Source organism: Sphaeramia orbicularis, chromosome 8 (genome assembly GCF_902148855.1).
Source record: "Sphaeramia orbicularis chromosome 8, fSphaOr1.1, whole genome shotgun sequence".
NCBI lineage: Eukaryota > Metazoa > Chordata > Actinopteri > Kurtiformes > Apogonidae > Sphaeramia > Sphaeramia orbicularis.
In genome coordinates, this window is record NC_043964.1 from 49,777,597 (window position 1) to 49,803,314 (window position 25,718).

The window sequence follows — 25,718 nt, forward strand, 5'->3', positions numbered from 1 at the left end:
AATTTTGATGTGTCTGCCTCACGGCACTACAACTTCCCATGTGGACTAAGGACTAAACTGAGCATGTGCAGAGTGAATTAGGTGAGTCCTAAGTTGTTCCTGATTGGAGCAATAGCATGACTTACAATTGACCTGTGTTACAACTGTCCCCCGTCTCCCCTACACTATTAACACCCAGGGGTCGGGGTAGGAGTCGGAGCGGGGGGATTAGCAGTAGCTCTGTGATAATGTGATTGTGTGTGTGGGGGTGATAGCGTCATTGTCCGAGCAGGAGTGAAAGTGAAACTAACTCACTTTACTGTTCGTCTGACTCTCCGTGTCGCACACACACAAACAGGAGTAGCATGTGACAGAATCTCCGCGCAGCAAAAAAGTTTATACATCAGCCACATCGGCGACATATTGGCCAATGTTGATTAATTGGTGAAACACTATAATCGGCCCAATTAATCAGCCAGCCGATTAATCGGTCGGGCTCTAGTGTGTACAGTGTGTATCAAGGTCAGCATGCACATGTTGGGAGATGTACATGTATTTGTACAAAGGCGAAATCCTCAGAAAATAAACAATATACTTCAACAACCTGAACCAACACTTAAAATAATTTAAGGTTAAAGCGTTTGATAGATTCTTTTAGTTGTTGCTGTTCAGTTCATGATTTCAACCCCTGCTGGTATTATCCATGGTAACTGCAGTTTTAAGTTCACCTGAGATAATAGTTTGTCTGTGAGAGGACTGTAGGGGGGACTGAGATATTTAGTAAAATTAAGGTTGTGTGGACAGAATGGCCCTGTATATTGTAGTATAACAGTATATTTTAGGATCCTGCTTCAGTAAACTCTGGTATTGTATTGTAGTCAGGTCAGAGCCTGTTAAGAGTCCACTGCCTGATTCGATCATGTCAGTCCCTACATGTCCTTCCCTGCTTTGTCGTGTGTGTGTGTGTGTCATATGACGTTACTAGAGAAAAAAAGAAGTCAGCCTCAACTACCAGATGTTAATTCAGCGTGGATACTTAATTACAGACGCCTCTGTTCATGTCAGAATGAACACTTTTTAAAAAACTTTTTTTTAGCTGAGCTAAAATGCTCATCTGCACTGATATTGATTTCATGTTAAAACGCTTTTTAAAATCACAAGTGTTTTCAAGATTGACAATTTAAAAGGCGACAGCAGCAGCATGACCTCTTTTATTGTGCTAGGAAAATGAACGCTAATGCAGACGGAGGCACTTGGTTTGTTGGGCTGCCAGGAGCTGGACAAAGTTCCCTTTTCACAAGAAAAAAAATGCAACTCCATCAGTTATAAAAGCAGCTCAAACTCAGACTAATGGTGAGCACTGTAAGGCAGGACCAAGGCAACAGGAAGCCCACTCTCAGAGTTAAAGTCCAAATTTTTACTTAGTTTCCATACATGTCATTGGCTTTCAGTCATTTTTCCATGGTCCTTCACTGTATCACCTTTGCCTGTTTCTGAGTGACTCAGTAGCATGTTGTCTTTTCATGTTCTGGATGAACTTATTTTACACAAACAGTGCTTAGGGACACAACATAAAGCCACATATGCAGCTTTGGATGAACAAATACTGCTGTTCCTCTGTGAGACAACACTGGAACAAACCAGTGTGGAGACATGACAACAGGAAGACAGCTCTTTCACTTCTCTTTTCAACAAACTACCACTATCACACCCATCTGTGGCTCCATCAACCGGGTTGTCTGATTGGAAAAGCTCCAGCGGAGTGGGCGGGACTTACCGACTGTCCGAGCTTTTCCAAATTGTCCAGGAAATACTTGACCGACTCCCCCTGAGAGAAAAGACAGACAGATATACAGTTATTTAACACTGATACATCTACTAACCCTATTTCCACAGAAAGTGGGACAAAGTCTAAAATGCAATAAAAACTAAAATCCGTTAACCAAAGGATTCAACAGCTAATCAGAAAATCCACAAATTACAATGATTTCCCTAATATTATTTGTTTTGTATATCAAGTGTTTTTCACAGCACCAAGGCCTAACAAGAAGAAAAAAAACTAAGCTGGGAGGAGCTCTTTACAATATTTTGCTGTTACACTACATCACAGACACTAGGGCTGCACGATTTTGGCAAAAAAAAAAATCCCGATTTTTTCCTCTAAAAACTCGATTTTCGATTTTGATTTTTGGGTAAAACTACAAAAGACAACAGAAGTCAGCATGCCGTTTTCGTGAGCAGCCAACAATGCAAGGCACTGCTCTAACCTCAAATCTGTGATGGGATCACGTGATGAACCCACAGAAGTTTTATTCTTAATTAAATCTTTATTGAATGAAGTAGAGTATACAAACAATGTATACAACAAGAAAATAACAGAAGTTTGTAAGGGGGAATACACTATATAATACAATGTCCAAATCAGAGCAAATCCTTATGTTTTTTATAGCCTTTTTGTTTCCACATTTATCTAACAGCTTTAAATAAAGTTCAACATCTTTCAAAAAATAAATAATATTTGGTTTTGTGTAACAGAACTTACATTTGTGAATGAAAAATTTAGCAAGTAAGAAAGTAAGAGAACTAAATTATAAATATGTGTGTGTGTGTGTGTGTGTGTATATATATATATATATATATATATATATATATATATATATATATATATATATATATATATATATGTGTGTGTGTGTGTCTGTGTTTTTTTTTGTTTTGTTTTTTTTTCCTGGGTATCTGGGCCCACAGAAGTGATACCAATGTAAGTCAGTGACAGGCATCAGTCGTGCATGCGTGTGTGGACCACATTAATATGAGTGATCCACATGCGGTTCTATTTAAACTGGGGGATCCGTGCGTGGAATAGACCGACCCAGGACACGCTGGAGGGATTCTATGTGTGGAGCTGGTGGATGTGTGTGGGCACAGGGCTGTGTGGGCTCCTCTGCTGAGCCTGATGACCCCGAGACCCGGACCCGGTTCGGAAGAAGACAGTACGGTACGGATCCGGGACAACGTAAGATGAGTGATCCGCATGCAGTTCTATTTCAGTTGCGGGATCCGTGCGTGAAGCCACGGCTTACATTGCTATAAGTACTGCGGGCTCATTAACACATTTAAAGTCCAGTCATTACACGGAGTTCTGTGACAGACCGCTGTCACTGACAGGAGGAGGAGTTCTACGGGAGCCCGCAAGCACGCGGCCCGCAGGCACGAGAGAGATGAAATTGATTTTACGATTTCCCTTTTTTAAAAATCGTACTAATTAAAAAATCCGATTTCGATTTAAAATCGATTAATCGTGCAGCCCTAACAGACACCTTCACTAATTCTGAACTAGTTAATTTGTGGTCATTATTTTTAATTACTCTTATTTTTATTTTGAATGCACAAAACATATAGGGTTACTTTCGGACACAACACTTGCCTCATCAGTTTGTATTCACCTTTTCTTGCAAATATGCGAGTGTAACACAAAAATCTAAAACCTCTAAATACAATCAAACTCAAAAAACAAAATAACATTGACTGTAACTGCAGTACCCCAAGTCCATGTGAACTAGTCAGTATGGCTACATTAATTAACTGATGAAAAAAAAAAAAAGTTGGACTAGAACAATCGTTTGCTCTAGCCCTAGGTAATATGAGGAACATATGAGGATCATGTAGCCAAGAGCCAAAATGGAAGCACTTGAGACTTAAGTCAGAGATAAAACTAAACCTGTATTTAATACCAGAATCAAACTTAACATTTAAATGCATCTTTTAATCTGCTGCCACTGATGCACTCTCCATTTCTACACCCACTACCAGACAGCACCAAAGCTGTAATTAAGGATGGGTATCGTTAAGATTTTATCAATACTACTACTCTTATCGATACTACCATAGTATCTAGTGTTTTAAAGGTTATTGTTTTTCATAGGTTAGAAGCAGTTACAGTTCAACTTGTGAACAAAATTATTAGCTTTATTTTCTCATATATATTGTGGGCCTATAAAATAGATACCTAATTCAGTAGCAAAGGACAACTGCATTTTTCAAATTACTATTATAGACTGATTTTGTTATAATAGCAATACCATAAATAATTATTTACTGCAAAACAAATCACCATTTTAAAGTATAAGACTGAATGCAAGACTGTTAGTATTTTGGCAGCGGAGCCTCACATCTCTAAATCCTCCTGCTCTGAATGATGATGTTCTGACCATTTCAGATTTAATTTATGAATCAACCCATAGTGAAATAATCAGTGGTCTATCATCACTTCATTAACCCATAAATCATTAACTCGTGTTTGGATTTGGGCCCCAGGGTGCTACAACAGGGAAGACACATGACCTACAAACAAAACATCAAATTGTGCATTTCTCTGGCTGTACTCGGCGGACTTTTGTTATGTATGATGACAGATCACTTATGTTTCCATTTGAATTTGCAAAGATTTGTTACACTTGTGTCAATGAGTGAAGTGACCAGGTCTCTCATCTGAATTGAAAATTGCAAAAATGCATCACAGATGAGTCTCGTCTTCTCGTCAGAGAAAGTTGATGACAACAATTTGCCAAACAACATTTATGTTGCCATAACACAGAGAAGACCTATTTTTCTTCCTCCATTACCATTAAAAAAACCAATACAGTGGAACCTCGCAGTACGAGTACACCATGGCACAAAACATTCGCTTTACAAGCAACAGCTCTTGAGAATTTTTGTCTGGAAATATGAGCGGAATTCCACAGTACGAGCAGAAGCTCCTCCAACAGGTGCAACCTCCGCAGGTTCACTTCACATTCAAGACCACCAGCATTCAGGGTGCACAGTCAGCACATTGATCAGACCCATATGTATCTGGTTTCAGTACCCATCCCTAAGCTGTAACAGATATTGAAATTGACATTTCAAACAGTCGTGGAACAAATTATTAGACCACGCTTGTTTTCTTCAATTTCTTGTTCTTTTTAATACCTGGTACAACTAAAGGTACATTTGTCTGGACAAATATAATGATAACAACAAAAATAGCTCATAAAAGTTTAATTTAAGTGCTGATATCTATCCATTTTCCATGGTTTTCTTGATAATAACCAAAATCACTTCAGTTCTTACATTAATAGCTATGTCATTGTACTGCCAAAAATGTAGGGCTGCATGATATTGGAAAAAACTGACATTGCGATTTTTTTAACCCTGCGATATATATTGCAATATGAAAAAATACTCTGGAGTATATAATAGCTGTGTGGTGCCAACGTAAATGGTCAAACAAATTAGTTGTGTTTCCTCTTGTTGTGTTGACAGGTGGAAAGCACTGTTGACACGGAATACGTGTTTCAATATCATCCTTCGTGTAGCCGAAATAATTCCGGATAACTGATGTTCCTTCTTTTTGGCACCAAGTCTTTGTTTACAGTGATTTTCTCTTGTTCATTGCTCATTTTTCAGTGTTGTCACCAGTGACTCACTCCAAACTGATTAAGAACAACTGTGATTGGTGGATTGCTGCACGCAGCATGTGTCAGGTACCCTTGAAATTAGATGAGAACATGTTGAGTTCATTTGCCTTCTACATTGCAGGACCTGCGATGTGACTATTGCGCACATGTACATTGTGATGACGATGCTCAAATGATATATTGTGCTGCTCTAATTCCATGTTTTCTTTTCTGTCTGTTTTAGTCACATGATACACACAGGAGTTAGTACTTGATTGTATAACCATTGTCTTTGATGACTTTTGATGGTCTAATAATTTTTTCCACGACTGTACATCCACTGCTTCAGATGCCAAATAGTAGTGCACTCACCAGCTGGAACTCTCGGCGGCGGTCATAGGCATTCTGGATGCCCTGATCGGCCCACAGGGCTCGGATGGAGGGCAGGTAATGCTGGAAGATCTTAGGCTCGACCATGCCATGACCATGAGCCATTGCAGATCGTGTGTCAAAGGCCATCATGGTGTCTCCATGCCGCTGATTGGACGGGTTGCCCCATGGGATGTGTAGCTTTTCTCTGGCATCCACCAACACTCGAATACCTGAAGAAAGCAGAAAGCAGAAGTTAAGCTCATCCATTTTTATTATAACATGAAGTATACAAGAGTGTGTGTGACTGGAAAAGAAAAGAACACTGAATAAATACATTCGCTATTCACTCAGTTGAGTCCTGTTGGTGGTGGATATATACTCAAGAACTAGAAGCACTCGGAGAGCGCAGACCTCTGCCAAGGCTGATCAGTGGGCCCCCCCGCCCCCAAATACCACCAAAATTTAATAATTTCTTCCTTATCCCATTTCCAACAAACCCTGAAAATTTCATCCAAATCTGTCCATAACTTTTTGAGTTATGTTGTACACTAACGGACAGACAAACAAACAGACAGACAGACAGACAGACAGACAGACAGACAAACAAACAAACAAACAAACCCTGGCAAAAACATAACCTCCTTGGCGGAGGTAATAATAACCAGCAATCTGCACAATTATAGGAAATCACTAGGCATGTAAGTCACATGCAAACAGAGGTAAACACTAACATTAGACATGTTGGACCCTGCACAGAGACTCAACAACATGCACACCCCCAATCCAGCCACAGACCAAAGCAGCTTATTACAGGATTAGTGTACAGTTTCTCCGTATTTTCTGTTCCATGACCCTGTATTAATGAAAAATCCTCATGACCCCAGCAACTGGACCACTGTCAAGTAGTCATGTAAATGTGACAGACTGTGTCATGTGAGAAACTTCCATCCATCCATTCATCACAGGGCTGACATACACAGATGAACAACCATTCATTCCCATTCACACCTACAGATGTGAAAGGCCCACACTGGGTGGCAATGGAATTCAACGGTGAGAGACTTAAAAACTGAAAAAAATAACACATATAACACAAGAAAATAATCAAAATCACAACAATCTGATTTGTTTAACAGTGACAGAACTAGCCACTGAAACAATAACTATTGTTATTGGGATATATTTTTATATTGTGATAGTTGATAGTGGGGCGACCCAATGTTTAGCACCATCGTCTCACAGCAAGAAAGTCTTGGGTTGGATTCCAGCATGACCAGAGTGGGCCTTTCTGTGTGGAGTTTGTATGTTTCCCCCAGTGTATGTGAGGGTTCTCTCTGTGCACTCAGGCTTCCCTCCACCGTCCAAACACATACATTAATACAGTGCTGTGAAAAAGTATATGGCCCCTTCATGATTTCTTGCATATTTGTTACACTTAAATGTTTCAGACAATGATGACCTTAGTAGATAAAAATGTAGTTTTTTAAATGATGATTTCATTTATTAAGGGAAAAACATACATAAACCTACCCCTGTGTGAAAAAATAATTGTGATCTACCACATTTTTGGGAAAATTGAGGTCCATTCCACCATCCACATCTAGTAAAACTAGCGTAACACTAACACAGCATTTAATAAAAAGAAAGTCATACCAACAGCTACACATGATGGTGGCAGTGTGATGGTCTGGGGCTGTTTTGCTACTTCAGGACCTGAGTAATTGGCTGTAATTGACAAAAACATTAATTCTGTGTGAATTCTGTACAAGAAAATCCTGAAGGAGAATGTCTGGCCATCAGTTTATGACTTCAAGCTCAAGTGCAATTGGGTTCTGCAGCAAGACAATGATCCAAAACACACAAGCAAGTCCACATGTGAATGGCTTTAAAAAAAAAAAAAATTACATTTTGAAGTGGCCTAGTCAAACTCTGGACATAAATCTGATAGAGATGCTGTGACCTGACTTTCAACAGGCTGTTCATGCTCAAAAATTCTCCAAGTGGCTGAATTAAAACCTTTCTGTAAAGAAGAGTGGGCCAGAATTCCTCCACAGCGATGTATAAGACTCATTGCCCCTTATTGTAAACGCCTGATTGCAAATGTTGCTGCCAAGGGTGGCAAAAGCAGTTTTTAGGTTTAGGGGGCAATTACATTTTCACACAGGGTTAGGGTTGTTTAATTATCTTTTTCCTTCAATAAATGGAATCATTTAAAAACTGCAGTTTTTATTTAGTAAGGTCATCTTTGTCTAATGTTATAATTTGCTTGATGATGAGAAAGATTTAAGTGTGGCAAATGTGCAAAAATGTAAGAAATCAGGAAGTGGGTGAATATTTTTTCACAACACTGTATGTTAACTGATCAACCTAAAGGCACCCTTAGGCGAGAATGTGAGATTGAATGGTTGTTCATCTGTGTGTGTCAGCCCTGTGATGAACTAGCTACATCTCCAGGGCGTACCCCCCCACCCATAAGTAGCTGCAAAAGTCTCCGTCACCTCCACAACCCTCACAGGAAATAAGTGGCTGAGAGAATGAATGAATAAATGAATGGATGTTTGTCCTTTCAGTCATTTTCGTCCTGTGCTTTGTTTTCATCTCGTTGCATCTTTTTTTGGTGTGTCTTTTTGCATATTTCATCTTTAAATTTCATCCAGAATCAACTATCAGCCTTCAAACTTAAAAGAAATAATGATTTGACATTGATCATGATAATTGTTAGCATCAGCTGACATGAAAATGTGTATGTTTTGGCCTTAAAAGACCAGTAGAAGAGTGTGACTACAACACATTCTCTTACTAGAAAATATATAGATGGCTCACAACAATATTTGCTTATTCTATGAATAAAAGGAGACTGTTGGCCTGAAACACTATTAAGTATGCAATTTAGAAACACCTGGAGGTTACATCAGGGCTTGACACGAAGGTCCGACTATTTGAATACTCATTCAATGGACAGGCACCAGGTGTCAGTTTTAATACATTCTACATTCACTTTTTAAATTTTCCAGCAGCAATAAGCTGGACATTCTTTGTAACTTAAAAGCCAGTGGGACAAAGTGAAAGATCCTGTCACATAAAAGCTGTATTTATTAAGATGGGAAGGTCATCTTCAGTCCAGTGCTTTTAACTATTGGTGTCCAAACTTTACTATTCTTCATTGAAAGTAATTAGCATTACTGTCCCTAGACTAGTGTTTCCCAACCAGTGTGCTGCAGCACATAAGTGGGCCGTGAGAAATCATCAAGTGTGCTGTGGAAGATTATCCAATTTCACCTGATTGGTACTCTAACTGAGCAGCGTGATATAGATACATATGACTGCACACACCAATGATCCACTCTACAACAGTCTCCTGTTTCCCTTTGCAAAATAAAAGTGAAAGTGGACCGGCCCCGATGCGGTGCGTTCTGTTGATAAAGCCACCCTCACTAGTGATGCGCAGATTAGCAGGTTACCCGTGAACCCTGGGAGAGTGTCCGGTGACTGCTGCCAAGGAGTTCCCCATTCTGGAAAACAAAGCTATTTGTACTGCTCCCTTTCTCCACAACCTATTTATGCGAGGTGGGCTTTTCAAGCATGACTGATATAAGGACGAAAAAAGAGAAACACTCAGAGCTGTTGAGGAAGATTCGTGTGTGTCTTTCTTCAATTCCTGCAAGAATATCAGCTTCGTGTTCAACTAAACAGGCCTAAGTTTCACACTGAGAAAGTAAATTGAGACTAGATTTGGATTATATTTCAATAAATATACTTTTTGTGACATTTTTGTTTGGTGGTGTGCCCTGTGATTTTTCTAATGTAAAATATGTGCCATGGCTCAAAAAGGTTGGGAAACACTGCCCTAGACTACCAGGTTTATTTCAGCCTGTTTTTGGTCATTCTCTAGAGTCTGTCAGCACTAGAAGTGTTTGGTTAGTTCTCTTAAATCAGAAAAATGGTGTACTTGTACTTACTGCCACTATTAAGTCATGATATTAAAATACATTCAGCTCACGCTCAGCTGCACATGCCCTTGAGTGACCATCTAAGTACAACAAGTCTGGATTCCAGTGGGCAACAGAGACTTCCCAGAACATCAACCTGTAGATCAATTCATGGACATTATTGGAACATTTACACTTATTTTGCCAGGTGCTATGTTCTCTTCATCATCTTTATGGCTTAATTTATCGTGTTATGTGTTAACATACATTTAAATGAGTTGTCAAAGCTGTGAAACAAAAAAGACTGGGTGTATATGTCCACTGTGGTGGTGGGGATTTTCACAGTGGCACTGGAATGAAGCCTTCAGTAACCGAAGATGTGTGTGAGGATTGTGAAAGAGATGTTTTGCTCTATATTTGGGGTATATGCTGTGAGAACCTTTTTTGAATTATCACTATTATTGTTATTGTTCAATTGAATTCTACTGCAAATTTAACCCACTGGCAAAGCATCAGAGCACTAAAAAAGGTATTCAGGCCAGCCCTAGCTCACATACAGTATTTATAAGACAAAACCTCACAGTTAATTGTGTGGAATAGGCTATTACAAACCTGGGAAGTGTGGTTATGTCCTGGCAAAGAGCAGAGATGTAAGTTTACATTTGTGCTGTGTGAACTGTGCTTCACCCCTTCAAACAGCCGCCACTGACAATGTGTTATGTTCTTCCGATGTCCCCAACAGCCAGGTTAATACAGCTGTCAGCAAGGCGTGTGTGTGTGTGTTTCTGTGTGAAACAGAGCTGACACCTCAGGAATGAGTGTGTTGTGTCTGTTCATGTATCCTCAGTTCCTGCGCAAAGAGATGTGGTTTTCATGCACTCTCCTGTCTAAGCTTCAGACTGAAAACAACACATAAGCACAGAAAGATTATTTTGTCTGTCACAGCTGGGAATGGACAATAGGACGAAAGACCAAGCTGTGTTTAGGTTTGTTTTTAAAGTGTGTTTTTTGCTGATCAGAACTCAAATGGACAGCCAAGACACTTCCTCATATATACCGTGGTCTATTATGTCCCTCAGAGCTGACAAAGTGTGGTCAGATTTTGTTACTCAGTGCATCAAGAAGGTACACATACCGTTAACACCAGTCTGCTGACAGATAAACACCAGATTTATTTTATCAGGAGAAGCAAAGAAGGCACAAATGCTTCAATAACTAATATGAGGTTGGTCACTAACATTTTTGGGGCCAATGCAGGTTGTTAAGGGCTAATTCAACAGGTAGTTTCTAACAGTCGACATCACCAACACCCTTAAAACAGTTTGATAGGGTTTGAACAGTTCTTTTGTTTTTTTTTTTTACTTTACTAGAAACTAAATAAATGTCAAATTAAACATCTAAGTAAAAAAAAAAATACCTAAATGCATAAAATAACCAATATAAAAAAATTCCTCACTGAAGATTAAAGAACATCTATGTAACTGTAAAAATAAAGTTTGTTCAAGGTGTGATTTTTAATAAATCTTTCTGAGCCATTATTTTCCTTTGAAGTCAGCAATTTTACTCTATACATTATGTATAACCACTGACCACTACCAGAGCTACCTTCTGCAACTACCAGTAATATTGAAAACATGTTATCAGTGTCTAGGGATGTCCCGATCCGATCTAAAGATCGGTATCAGCTGTCGATGTGGCATTTTTTACAAGATCGGATCGGATTTAGTCACAAGATCAGGCCGATACGGGCCCGGTTTTGGGGGGGGGGGGGGCAATGCCCTCTTAAACAAACGTCCTGCCCCCTCAAATGAAAGTTTCCAAAGGTAGGGAAAAGGAAAATGAGATGCATAAAAGAGGGAGACATAAGGCCCCCACAGAGTCGGGCGTACTGTGTCGTACTGTGAGTGTCGCGGACTCCACGCGCTCTGTCTGCGGGTGTTTGAAGTTAGATAGTTGAGCGTGCCAATTTCACATTTAAAACAGGTCGATGCAAAGACTTCCCACCGAGCAGTCTATTGTGACACCGAATATGCGTACGTGGAGTTTTCACAGTCGTAAAAATTAGGCTTTGTGCAGACGTCTTCTTTGGGTCTGCATCGAGTTCACCTCGAGTACGTGCAGACGTCTGTGGGGTCAAATATGCCCGACTCTATAGGGGAAGAGTCGCAGACATCCACAGACGTCTGTGAAGTCAAGTACACCAGACTCTGTGGGGGCCTTTAGGGAATTAGTAAAACATCTTAAGTTTCACTTTCAGTTTGTACGGTCGTATGGTCTGCGCATTGTGAGGTACATACGGCATGGAACGTACCCCCAAAATTATCATTGTCTGGACATGTCCATAGACACACAATAGCAGGGGTGGCAAACATACGGCCCGTGGGCCAAAACCAGCCTGCCAAAGGTTCTAATTTGACCCATGGTATGAATTTGGAAAGTGCAAAAATTATACTAAAGTTATTAAGAGTAAAAAGGTGCCATACTTGTTTTGGGGCGCTTTCACACACAGTACCTGAGTCCGTATCTCAGTATGTTTGACCCCATAGTCTGCTTAATTTTATCAATGTGAAGGCAAACGTTCCATGCTCGAGTACCGCACCCGACTCCTGTTGAGTAGGTAGTCCTGGGTACCAACTGCATGGATTCCAGTATGGTACGTTGCCGTGTGAAAGCGATCCATGCCTGAGACCGAAAGTGACCTAATCACTACGAGACCATAGATGGCGCTCCTGTAACTGTTGTCTCCTGAAAAACCTCAGATCCATGCGGCACGGGCTCACCTTATCGACCGAACCACTCAGTGATATATCAGGGACAACGAAGCTCACTCTTCTTCACTTTGCCTCAAATAGGCTAACAGATAGACATGTACTGCCACCATTGTAGACAAATGAACAGAACAGTTGCTCAGTTGATGACGTAAGGGTTGACGTAAGGGGATGACGTGGCGCCTTCTCTCACTGAGGTCCGCTCCTTTCTGGTGGGTGTGGGGCCCCAGTTGGCCCTCTCCCACTGGTTGGGATGCGGGGCTGTGTTGCTGGTGCCTGGTTGCCGGGGTCGGCGGCTGCCTCCTGGTGCAGATGGCTCCCTGAGACAGCGCCTCCTCTTTTACTTTTACTTTTATATTTTTGTTCTGGTCTACCCGTGCTCAGCCAGTCTTCTTAAGTATGTGTGAGCTTGTAGGTTTGCATATATATGTGTGTGTATGTGTGTGTGCGGGTGGGTGTGGGTGGGGGGCGGTACTGATTTTTAAACTGATATGTAAAGCACTTTGTGCTACAGTTTTTAATGGATGAAAAGTGTTATATAAATGAAGATTATTATTATATTATTATTTATCTTCTGACGTTCACGTTTGTTGGATAGCGACAGAATTCCTTCCACACCACCACCTACTGTTTCGGCCCTGTAACACCCACTCGTACTTGGGCATCGGCTGCAGTACATGCTTATGAATGCAACATCTGTGAGAAAGGTGTGAACGTATCCAAGCACAGTACGGACTTGAGTACGCTGTGTGAACACGTCCTTAGTTCAGGTTCAACATTCAGCCCAATTGTGATCTCAAGTAAAATAATAAGATAATAAAATATATATAACAACTCCAAATTTAAATCTAAATTTCATGGTAAAAAGTACTGGAGTGGTATCACCAAAATTAATCATAAAACAAATCGGAAGCAAATAATCCAAATCGGGACATCACTATCAGTGTCCCATCTCTAGTTTATCTACTAGAGCTGCATGCCCAATTGATTCAAACAATTAAAATTGCAATTTCAGCTTGAGAAATAATAAAATTGCAAAAGGCTGTAAGTTACAGTTCCAGATTTCTGGGGATTTAGGCAGATCTAACAGAAGTGTGAAAGGAAATACACACAACCTCTGTTGTCTGGTGATGTTTTGGATTTAGTCAAACTGAGCAGAGATAGGTACTTATTAGTATTCTTTATATCTCATTTAAATTTGTATGTTTGACATGACATTTCTAAATTAGAAACTTGCAGACATTACTGTCTGAGTGGGTGAGTCCCGCATGCCACAGGTAGTCATCAAGTGGAGTCTGCACATAGTTGATGCTAGTGCAGAAAGTGATGTCTAAGATGTTCATATTGAGGTTATACATCTATGATGCCGTGTTTTGCATCCACTTTTGCTGTGCCTGCTGCATGAAGTATACCACAAGTTTTACAGAACCCCAAAACAAGGGCATGACTGTAACTAAAAGAGCTGAAACACTGATTTACACAACACACTAACAGAAGACTGGATGCTATCAGTAACAAGGCGAGCCATCTGGACTGGAAACTTCAAACGGCTTGAAGGTGTTTGTCAGTTATACCGACTCATGTGACCTCAGGCCCAATGCATGCTACAATAGGCTCCAGGTCATTGGAAAGGTCACTTTTCACAGTGACACAGACACAAACGAGAAGTGTCATTTACCCAAAAGGCAGATATGAACACATTTCAAATGACAAAATCAAATAGTCCATCATGTAGATCATGAGTCATCTACAAGTTGTCCATTGATCCTCTGTTTATAATAAAAGCTGTCAAGATACACTGCTTGATCAACTTAAATTCACTCATTACATTTCATGGGGTATTCAATAAAATACCTGACACTAATAAGAAGTTTTTCCAATTTAATGATTCGTGTGTGTGTGTGTGTGTGTGTGTGTGTGTGTGTGTGTGTGTGTGTGTTTACAACTGACATATTTAGAATTTCATAGACACAGAACCAGACAAAGCATCACTGTTACCATGGTTAAATTTCACATCTGCATGCACCACTGTTTTGATTCTCTACTTCATCTCATGGACATATCATTTTCTGTCGTAGTCTTTTTGCTCCACCACCTTCTCAGTACTTAAGTTGTTTTTCACCTTGTAAAACAGACATTCAGTGCTAGAGTTACACTACTGAAGTGAGAATCCAAGTGGGATCAAAGTAACAACGGACATGTTTGTCACTGTAACACACACAGACATGTGCAGTCTGTCCTGACCTGTGGGCTTGGTAACTTATTGCTGCTTTGTTGCTGTTAACATTTATACTCATCTTACCACACTGAGTTGGTTGGATTTCTCCATTGTAGCTGCAACTGTCAAGGTTTCAGAGGCTGTTTGTTCTGTGTCTGGTTCGATGCATCTTGCACACATACAAGCACCCACGTACACACACAAACACATATTGTAAAATGGACTTTGTGAGGTTAGTTTCATCTTTTTCACTGCCCACTGTACTGATAACAAAACACTTAAAGTTCATTCCAAAATTAATTTACATAGTTAGCAACATGGTTAGGTGAGATTGTTTTTATCATTTGCAGGTCATTATATGACCATGGCAGAGGAAAACAGACTACTGCAACTATACAACACAAACGAAACAATGAGGTCTGTCGTGTGATGACATCAGAACCAGACCTACAACAACACATTATTTGCACTGTTCCAGCTCTGGAGAAAATACAACAATATTCTGAAATAGGTTCAAAACTCACTTGCTTGTCTGGTTAGTTCCTTAAACAGATCACAAATGTTTTGGGCAGCACCGAGTGAAGGGTGCAGCAGCAGTGACTTTGCCAAATAGTGTGAAGAGATGTTTTGATGAAACATGTGCATGGGGAAAAATATAATGGTATTAAAATGACTGAAAATCTACAAAAGAAAATGCCACAAAGTGTCTTTGTCAAAACTTGCCCCTATCAGAATGTAGTTTGAAGGTCACAAGTTGTGCTTTCATAATCAGAGGGGGCATTGAAAACAGTAACACACAGGTAACAGACACATGAAGAAGGAATATACTGCCACAGTGAAACTGAAAGGTTCTTCCAGTGGAATGCATCCTGCGGGCCAGACCAGTGGGTTGTAGTTGTTGAAAAGAGCAACAGCTCCGAGTTAGGACTATCGAGGTAACAACTACACTGTAATATCACATTATTTATAAGTAACTACAACAACCGCTAGGGTCACAGTGGTTCTTTTTGTTTAGAGGCTAGACAAAATCATGGTTTCCTCCAGAACTGTTATTTAAATTTGTCATCTAATCTGCTTGTCAGAGGAATCTGGTTCTCCAAAATACAGTCAGTGTGTATCTCATGTATAGACTCTTTATATGGATGGACAAAATGACAGTTCCCCAAAAGTGAAGCCAAAGCTGCCCAGGGGCAAGCTAGAGTACCAGTGTTTCCAGTGGAATTGGTCTCTTGATGTGTAATCCAGGGGGGTCCGCCGGTTTTTGTCCTACTTATAATAATATAGGCAGAAACGCTGTTAAATAAAGGTAAGAGCCACCCCCGTTCATCTGGTGGCACTTTATTACCTCCGCCAGGAGGTATTGTGATCGCTTTGCTTTGTGTGTTTGTGTGCGTGCGTGTAAGTTTGTTTGTCTGTTAGCAAGATAAATCAAAAAGTTATGGACGGATTTTCATGAAATTTTCAGGAAATGTTGATACTGGCACAAGGAAGAAATGATGAAATTTTGATGGTGATCCGGGGGGGGCACTGATCTGCCTTGGTGGAGGTCTGTGCTCTCTGAGTGCTTTTCTTGTATGGATTTTGTGTACTGGTCCTACTCACGCACATCCATTTCTACACTTCATCAGTTCTCTGCCAGTGCTCTAGCTAGGTCTGGCATCCTCCACTACCATTCTGAAATAAGGATAATGGTTCTATGGGTTGTTGGGCTAGTTCTTGAAAAGCACTGAGTGCAGGATGATGCATTTAGGGGTTGCATGAAACTGGGTCTATTTTGGTAGCCAGCTTTTTAAACCCAATAATAAAAGAGAAATTTAGACATATTTCCTCCTAGGATGTACCTAATGATGACCTCAGATAAATGCACAAAAAATTACAGTATGATCTTGCTATGAGACATCCCAAAATTAATGAATTTTTAATAAAATACTGGGGCCAAAAATAGGACCAAAATTGGAACAGGAAAAGCTACTGAGGTGTCAGCACATTTTATCTTGAAAAAAATCGCTTGAAACGGTCATATATACAGCTATAAATAAAGACACTGTGTTAAATTTGATGATCCTAGTGGCTTTCCTAATCCAGATATGCGGGTCTTTCATGAATCGGCAGTCTCATTTGAGGTTTCGTGCATAACCCATCATGTCCAGTTGCGTTACATGCAGAACCTGCTCATTTAAACACAAATAAATCACAAGTGAGTTTACAACAGTGGTCAATGGTGTGAAACACTCTGCCTTGCATATTTACTTAGATTCCGAAAGGTACCTATGAGAGAATTTTTTTCTAAAATTCCAAAAAATAGTAATTTTCATGTCCTTTTTATTTTGGTTACATCAAGGTAATCATTGCATAGCAGAATCATCCGCGCACCGCTGGAATACCAACTAGATCTAATTTCAGGGGAACAATCAGATATCACTGAGTTGTCTGTGGATTTGCCTTGTGCAATAGTGTTGGTTTGTGAAAAAAAGGAAAGAAAAAGACAAGGGAGTTCATTATAGAAAACTGATGTCTGTGTTACATGCAAATTTTTGTATGTGCGCATCAAAAAAAAAGTGCAACATCTGAAAAATAGTTTCTTTTATCTCAGTAAATATTTAGTTTTAAAATAGACCCAAAGTGCTTCCAAACTTGCTTCATAACATTAGTCTACATCTTGTTTGAATTTTTACCTCCTCTGCCCTGCTTTTAGGGACCAGTTGCATAGATGCACCCAGTTGCAGCTCACAGGCTATTCATTCACTCTGCAAGAGGACTTTCAATTTCATGACGCAAAGACTGTGAAAGGAAGGTGAATACCAGACCACCACAGAACAGATATTCACCCTTACTCCAGTAGAGTACTTCTGAAGAATTACACAGTAGATTTTGTGTGTTAGTCATATCATATCTGACTTTGTAAAGTTATCTTACCAAAGGGTAAAGAGAAATATAATACATTTTATGTTATTATGTGACAATAGTTGTCACTTCTTCACAAGGTGTATGTACATAATTATTACTCTTATACTACAGTGTAAAATATTTGTTTTAAAAAGTAAAAAATATAGTTAACACAACATCCAATGATACTGTTATTCATAATTATGTGTTTTACGGTTAAATACACAGTTACATATACTCATTTCCTGTGCTTATCTCTGTGGTTTTGACATTTTAAAATTCATAATTCTACAAATTGTAGTGCTAGAACTGCCCTAGTCTTAGGTTGTTTCATGAGAGTGTATTATTTTAACTCATCAGGTAGGAGAGAAAAATACTGTAAACAATACTGAAATCAGTGTGTCATTATCCCAGAGAACCTAATTCTCCTGCCTGTAAGCCAAAACCAGTCATTTCTTTTTCCAACACTGAAATGACAAATGAATGTCAGTTTCCTTTTCGTCTGAAGCACGTCAAGTATTTCCCTCTGACTGAAACTGATCACCCTTTTGCCTTTTCAGCCTCGAATATCACACTTCCCTGTTTGCACTGAATCAGACGTCACCCCCCATGACAAGCTCTGTGACATCATGGAAGTCCAAACACAGGCCACTGTCTTTGGTTAGCCTCACTCAGCGTCACATGAAACTCAAAAAAAAAAAAACCCAGATTATTGTGTTAATCCTAAACTGGACTAAACTGGACTTTAAAACAACATGTAAACAAATGTGTTAGCTCAGCTGAAAGTGAAGTTTAAATAGTCGGATTTGCGTACCTAGATAATGTAATTGAATGTCAACTTATTCCTACATATATACAGAACAGCTGGACTGGAACTGAATAAAGTATTCTGTGCATGCGTTAAAGATCTGTACTACATTTCATCTGTCTGGTCTACATTTTAGCAGACAAAAAGTCTGCTATGTACAAATTTGCAATGCTAACTATTGTCATGTTAGTTTATCTCTGGTTTAATGACTTGCTAAGTTGCTCCTGACTGTCACTGGCGTCTGTGATGGCATAGGTTAACAAACTGCATATCTCACAACATGATTTCAACAATAAATCTATTACACTCCCATGCATGCAAGACCGAGACAAACACAACAGTCCAATAAAACGGCTTAGACGAGCTGCAGAAGTAGCTCAACTAATTTGCCCATGTAAACATACGGACTGTGACAAACTTCACACAAATAGCAAGTCACACACACACTAATGTTAAGTTGTGGAAACCTAATGGTCTACATTTAATGTGAATATGACACTACTGTAACTACTCTGCTGGACAAACAATACAAGAAGTTCAGTTGGTTCAAAATGAAGTATTTCAGTTTCTTCTCATTTACCAGCTGAGTACTGCTACTGCTCTTGTGTACTGGTGTTAGAGAAATTACAATCATATATTACTGTAATTTCTGGCCCAGTGTGTACCTCTTCTGTGTTTGTTCACATCTTGCAGGTCACTTTCAATCATGGTAAGCTGGGTGACAGGGACAAAATACGTCAAAATTATAGTATATTTTGGCAGTTTCAGTTCTAAGTCAAAGCAATTTCTGTGTTTATATCCACTGTGTTTCAATCAGTTGAATTCACTATAATGCTGTTCTAGTTTACTTATTTGTCAAGTTCTGTTTTCAAACAGCTGAAATACTAATTTATACAAAAAAATTTGAGGCCACCCATTAACCACCAGTCACTGTGAGGTCATGGTAACAATCATTTATTTTACTCTACAACATCAACTGTCAATCATCATTATCTCATCTGCCATTATTGTTATTTTCTTAATTTAACCTTTATTCAACTAGGCAAGACAAATTAAGAACATCTTTTTAATTATTTAAATAAGCAGCAGTAGGACAATACATTACACAAACTCTGCAGGTCAAAGGGAATGGACAGATCCATTTTAACGCAGACAGATGCTAAAGAATTTAAATACAATAAAATTGCTAGCCAAACAACATTTAAGGCCCATTTATGCTGAATGTTAAATATGCATACGTATAAGGACAGAGCATTCATTCTCTGCGTTCATTATGTGCGTATTTCTGTCTGTCCTCTGGGAGCTTGCAGATGTGAACCCAAACAGAGAACTACATATGGAAATTGCAGTCGTGTTGAGATCTGAAGAGAATGATTTCCAGAAATGGCAGAACCTTTTAAAAAGCGGCTGTGTGAGTTGGTGGAAAAATCACAGACATATTTATGACAACTAACATTTTCAATATCAACACTAGCAATACCTCCTCTATCATCACTATGTTTGTAATTATTGACTTTCTTCTTCTTCTTTTTGGTATTTGGCCAATATGTTAATACCGAGCGGCTCCCTCTGATGGATTGATTGTCAAATGCTCATTCAAACACAATGGACACATGAAAGTATAAAGGCAGTGACGTTTGACGTTTGAAACAGACATAATTTCTGTATGTAAAGTAGAGCTGCAAACTAACAATAATTTTAATAATCGTTTAATCTCTAGATTATTTTAATATTTTAATAACTAATTGATTCATCAGATAAAGACAAAAGACTCAATTCTCAAAGATCGGTATTTAACCCAAAGCAATATAGTCTGCAGAAAAGTCACTAATGATTACATCCCCGCAATGGCTTCGGGTAACGTTAGTGAGCACTAACCCGCTACCTAGACTTGTTATAGGTAGAGACTAGCAAGCTATAGTCTTCAACCAGCTTTGGTTATAGGCTATCAAACTAGCGTTGTATGTATTAGGCTATTCCAGTCAACGATATGTAACAATAGTCTGGTGGCCTCATAAACGGAGATGGATGAAAATGTTATAATTATGACAGTAGTGTCTAACTAGCTAGCGGGCTAAAGTAATCATGACACGTAAGCTATCTTAAGCTAAGTTTACATTATGTTCTCATCGGCCACCCATTTTTGTTACATAAATGGCGCACTAGGTTTGGGCCAAATGGGGCTGCTGTGACCACCAGGAACATAATGTAAACCTAGCTTTAAAAATCTGGCCCAGCACCCGAAGCCTTAGCCGTGCTGTTCTGTGTTTTCCTTTGTTACACTACAGAGCGTGTGGGCATGCCTCCATACTAACGTGCTCAAGACCCAACAAACTGACTGACAAATTTGTTGCCAACTCTTTTAAGAATCCATTTGGATCAATTAAATTGATTCGTTGTTGCAGCACTAATGTAAAGTGAGAATAAACAGGCCTTTATGCTGCCAAAAACCTATAATGCAATGCTTTGTAAAATATATTATTCACACTGGTATTAAAAATTAATGTTAGCAGCACAGAAACACTGTTATTTATTTATCCTTCCAAAACACAGATCATGACACATTCAGACCAGCCTTTTATACAATCTGGCATTATAGCAAAAATGCAGATCATAAGAGACACTAAAAATGGTGCCTTGTATGGAGCATTATACCCATCAATGCAGATTTTAACAGAAAACACTGGAATAATGACGTGTCAAATAGGACAGTTCTAGTACCAGGTGGACAACAGCTGACGCCTGACGTGATCCATTACCACAATATTAGCATCTGCTTCCCTTTTCCTGACAAAAATATCCATGTGATGAATTGCACTGTTTCCACATGAGCATCAATCACTTCATGAATCACCACCTGACAGCAGCCGACTCAGGTTTACAAAGAAATTACAACTGTCTAAATACAAACAGCCAACTGTTAACACTGTCCACATGAGTAACCTAGTCCGAGTAAAACACATCCTCTGCCCCCAACTGTTTCCTCTAAAGCAGTGTTGATGAATGATCATGAATATTCCTGCCCACAAGTGCCGTGTGATATGCTGTCACTCATTTACATCCTTTGGCTGTATGGGCAGGGGAACAGTGTTGTGCCATGCTGTTTATGTTCAGATTATTTACATGAGATTATATGATACATAGGCCTGTCACAACTCATACAGTTCCTTATCACAGTCATTTCATCATGTGACATTTGTATGTAGTGTTGAGACTCAGTTTCACATTCATGCTGATGCAAATGCATGCTACATTTAAGTTTGCTGCTAGTTAGCCAACACTGATTTTCAGTGTTAGGTGTAATACTGATATTATGTACAAAGACACTCTAATATTCTCTCCTTGAGTTTCAGGCTTGTACTTAACATGAATTATGCATTAAAGTACATTTATTCAACACTGAGTGAAATGTAGTGAAAGATTCAAAATAAATTGTTCTAAGTTCAGGCAAGTTTGGGAAATGATTTTTCACCTTTCACAATATTACTAAGGATGTCTATCATCATGTTTTACTCCATTCTGTATCAGTATCAAGTCAAACATCTGGAGTGAGCAGCTCTCTGAGTTACTATGAGATGGCCTGTGCTCGTTTTATTTCCTCGGTGACACTTTTAGTGCTAACAAACTCTAGAGCATCAAACTAGAAATGTTTATACCTTCCAACACTGTGTTTTGCACTGTTGATTCAGCAAAAATAAATCAAGTTTACTTACACTCTTAAGTTGAAAGGATGGAGCAGTAGCTCACAGAGAGGAATCATTCTTAACTTATCATTTCATGTCATCATTTCTTCAGCAGCAGTAAAACCACATATTACACAAACTTTACTGGCTAAACTGTGAACTAGCCTAATCATTTTAGTGAAGACAGATGCCAAAGAATCCCTATAAATGGACACAAAAGCCTTAGCAATGAATAAATCTTCTATCATGATACATTCAATGATCTATTGCAACAGCAGTATATATTCACCACTTAACCTTGAGTGGGTCATGGGGGTGCTAGACCCTATCCCCGATCTACCCTACCCCAGTTCATCACAGGGCTGATACACACATACACATATATATATGGGCAAGTCAAGGGAAGGTAAACATCTAGTCAAAAAAATTTAATTACAATAATCTACACAAAACTTATATTTTTGGGTAGGTAATTACTTATATTTTCAAGAAAATGTATTTTGAAATGAGGAAAAAACTGGTGAAAAAAAATTTGAGGAGTTTTATGAGTGTGGATGTTTGGAAAGTCACAAAGTTTTGTGCCGTCATTCTGGGTTCATTGTATAAACTAAATTTATTCTAAAACATTGATATTTGACCATTATATTATTTATGCCATAAACACACAGTGTTTAAAATTAATAAATGCATATATCTATGCAAAATATATTTGAATATAATTTTAATATTAATTGTATGTTTTAAATATTGAAAAAAAAGTTTATGATATTGATAACTGAAATAAAAAATGTCTGATTTGACATTTACTTTTGTTGTCCATCTGTGACGCTGCCATTTGTCAAAACTCTTGCTATTTAGGTATGATAAAATATTTTTTTCCTCTAACCAATTATTAGGTTTTAAAATAGAGGGTTTAAGGTATACACTGAATACACTTCAAGATGAAAATGTCGTAGGAATTTCACTTTTGAGAACTTTGCAATTCTTGCAAAAAATAGATGTAATTTTTTTGTCCATCCGTGACGCAGTAGTTTTTTATATTTTTCATTTAAAAATACTTCAAAGTAAATGTTGCCCTTTGAGTATGTTTAAGATGGCATTAAGACCTTTCCAATTATGTGTAATATTTGTCTTAAACGTGTCTGGTTTAAAAGTTATGAATCAAAAAGTAGTGGGCTGTCCATTCATGACACCCTTGACCTCAATTTTAGCATTTTAATCCATAAATGCAGACAATACCTGTCTTCATGAGCATTCCAGCATATTTTGGAGAGAGATCAATAATTATCACAACAAATGTGAAGTCATTATTTCTGTCCAGCTTCAAGTCTGAGTTTGGGTCCTGAATTGAAGAAACCCAATGGATATTTGTGGGATTGAATTATATGTAAAATACACAAATACACAGTATCAACATGTAAACAACTGCAGTCCATAATTTTTCTGAGCTTTTCACTTTAAAAGCCTTTAATTCTCCATATCTCTACAGAGTCCTTGCTCTTCATCCAAATAAAAATTCCACACTTTTTCAAAACTGCCATTTTTTTCCCACCAAGACCTTGACTTTATGTACCTTTATATTTGTGTGCCTACTTTTTTGGTTGAGATTGTACCGGTTGTGTGAAGTAAAGAATTTCATTTTAATAAATGTATGAATGAATGAATGAATGCATAATTCGCAGTAAATTGTTTTACTGACAGAAACATTTTCAAAACCTATGAAACTCTCTAAAGTGCATAGATATCACACAAACCAGTTTCACTAGAATCATTCCAGTCCCAGCTTGTTAGTGAAATATATCAAGTTTCTTATATGTTTTCTTCATGTATTTCTTATCTTAGAAGATTATATGCCTTTGACCACACTCTAAAATTCGACTATGAGAGAAATTGTTATCAAGACTTTCACACAAAATTCCAGACTTTTCAAGGCCTGGAAAACAGCTTTTCAAAATTCCATACTTTTTAAGACCTTCAAGACCTGTGCAAGCACCCTGCTCTAATACCAATTGTAAAGCATCCTGTCAATTTCAATTAATCATCTACCACTGACTAATAAAAAGTGTTTTTTCCATCTTAAAAATATTCTGTTTAGTTTCAGATATGAGTGAAAATAATCCATTTGTTACATATGAGACACTGCCACAACACCAAAAGCTTGGTAAAAATACCTTCTCTTATGACATGTTTTTTTTTATCATGTAGCCATAGGAAGCCATGGGTCACAGGTTACATTGATCACTTTTTGAGCAGTGAGTGTAGCAGACTGAAATAAGTAATGCTGCTCATCTAAAAGATGGGGATGGGTCAGAGTTGCCACCAAACAAGTGGGAGATGGTGACAAAAAAAGACAGCGCATCATCAGTAGGGAAAAACTAACCTGTCTGACTAAACCCAGCTCGCGTTCCATGTTAAAGTTAATGTGTAAAATTCAAAGAAATTAAGTGCCACGGCTCAGTACCACAATCAGTGCCTGGGGTTCCCCAGCCAACACCTCCTCCTCAAGTAACTGTCTCATGTACTGTGTTGCAGATGCATCCAGAACAATGCAACTTTTTTTATTAGCATATTAATTTGGTCCATCAGCAGACTACACATGTATTATAATGTACATATTCAATAGCACTAATGTTACTTGCAGATTGACAGTTAAAACTGCTAAAAAATTGTATCTACACTGTAAAACACTCTTTGGACAGACACAACCCAAACATGTGGACGATTAGTGTCATGCATACTATTTTAGAACTGTCTAGCTTTCATTACAAAAATCTCCTCTTTCTATGTCATCTCTGTGAAAAGACTCGTAGTGTGAAACCAGATTGGAGTCAAGTGTGAGAGGACTCCATGTTCTTGTGCGGTTAGTTTACAGTAAACACATGCATTATTCGCTTTTTCTGTCACGTTGTCGCCTTCTGAGACTAAGTGAGACGTTTCAGTGCTACGAGCAGACCTACAGAAAACACTGGGACAAATCACTGTGTACAATGTACTGGATGGAATGCTTTAAAAGGACAAGACTGGTCATATCTAAGGAGTTCTAGATAAACACAAAGCGAGAGCCACCGACCGCATGCGCCTCACCGATCCCCCCCAAGTCCAGTCGTGAAGACAAACACAAACATGGGCGTTTCTTGGTCGCAGAAGCAGCTAACTGGACTAGCTTTGTCGAACACACTGAAAAGTGCCCCCGGTGGCTTCAGCTGGAGCTAGCGTGGCTACCAACTTCTAACTCAGTACTTTTAACACACTGAAAGATGTCAAAACAAGCCAACTTCAACAAGTAAGAGACAAATACAAGTCAGTCAACTCTTACCTTTAATAACATTACTAAAAATTGTTGCTCTGAATTCTTCTTTGGCTTTCTGATCGAAGTCCTGCCCATGGATAATGCGCATCTGCTTGAGGAAAGTGGACTTGCCGCTCTCGCCTGCTCCAAGCAATAAAATCTTAACTAGCCTCTTAACATACGTCTTATCTCGATTAATACACTTATCTATCTCTTTAGATTTCCGCAACTGTTCTGCCTCGCCACTTGTAAGGAGACAGTTAGGAAAACATACAGATAAAAAGGAACGGGACGGCAGGAAATCCGCCATCTTTGAAACAACTTCATCGATACAGACAGCGAGGAGGG

The 25,718-nt window shown here is 38.8% G+C and overlaps 1 protein-coding gene across 1 annotated transcript in view; it reads right to left on the reverse strand.

The window, feature by feature from the left end:
- The window catches only part of gna13b (guanine nucleotide binding protein (G protein), alpha 13b), a 36,528-nt gene extending 10,810 nt beyond the window's left edge, over positions 1–25,718 (reverse strand). The window contains exons 1-3 of the mRNA XM_030141536.1: positions 25,398–25,718; positions 5,790–6,019; positions 1,757–1,807 (exon numbers count right to left, since the gene is read on the reverse strand). Coding sequence (XP_029997396.1) covers positions 1,757–1,807; positions 5,790–6,019; positions 25,398–25,680 — 564 coding nt within the window. The 5' untranslated portion in view covers positions 25,681–25,718. The remainder of the gene's footprint in view (positions 1–1,756; positions 1,808–5,789; positions 6,020–25,397) is intronic.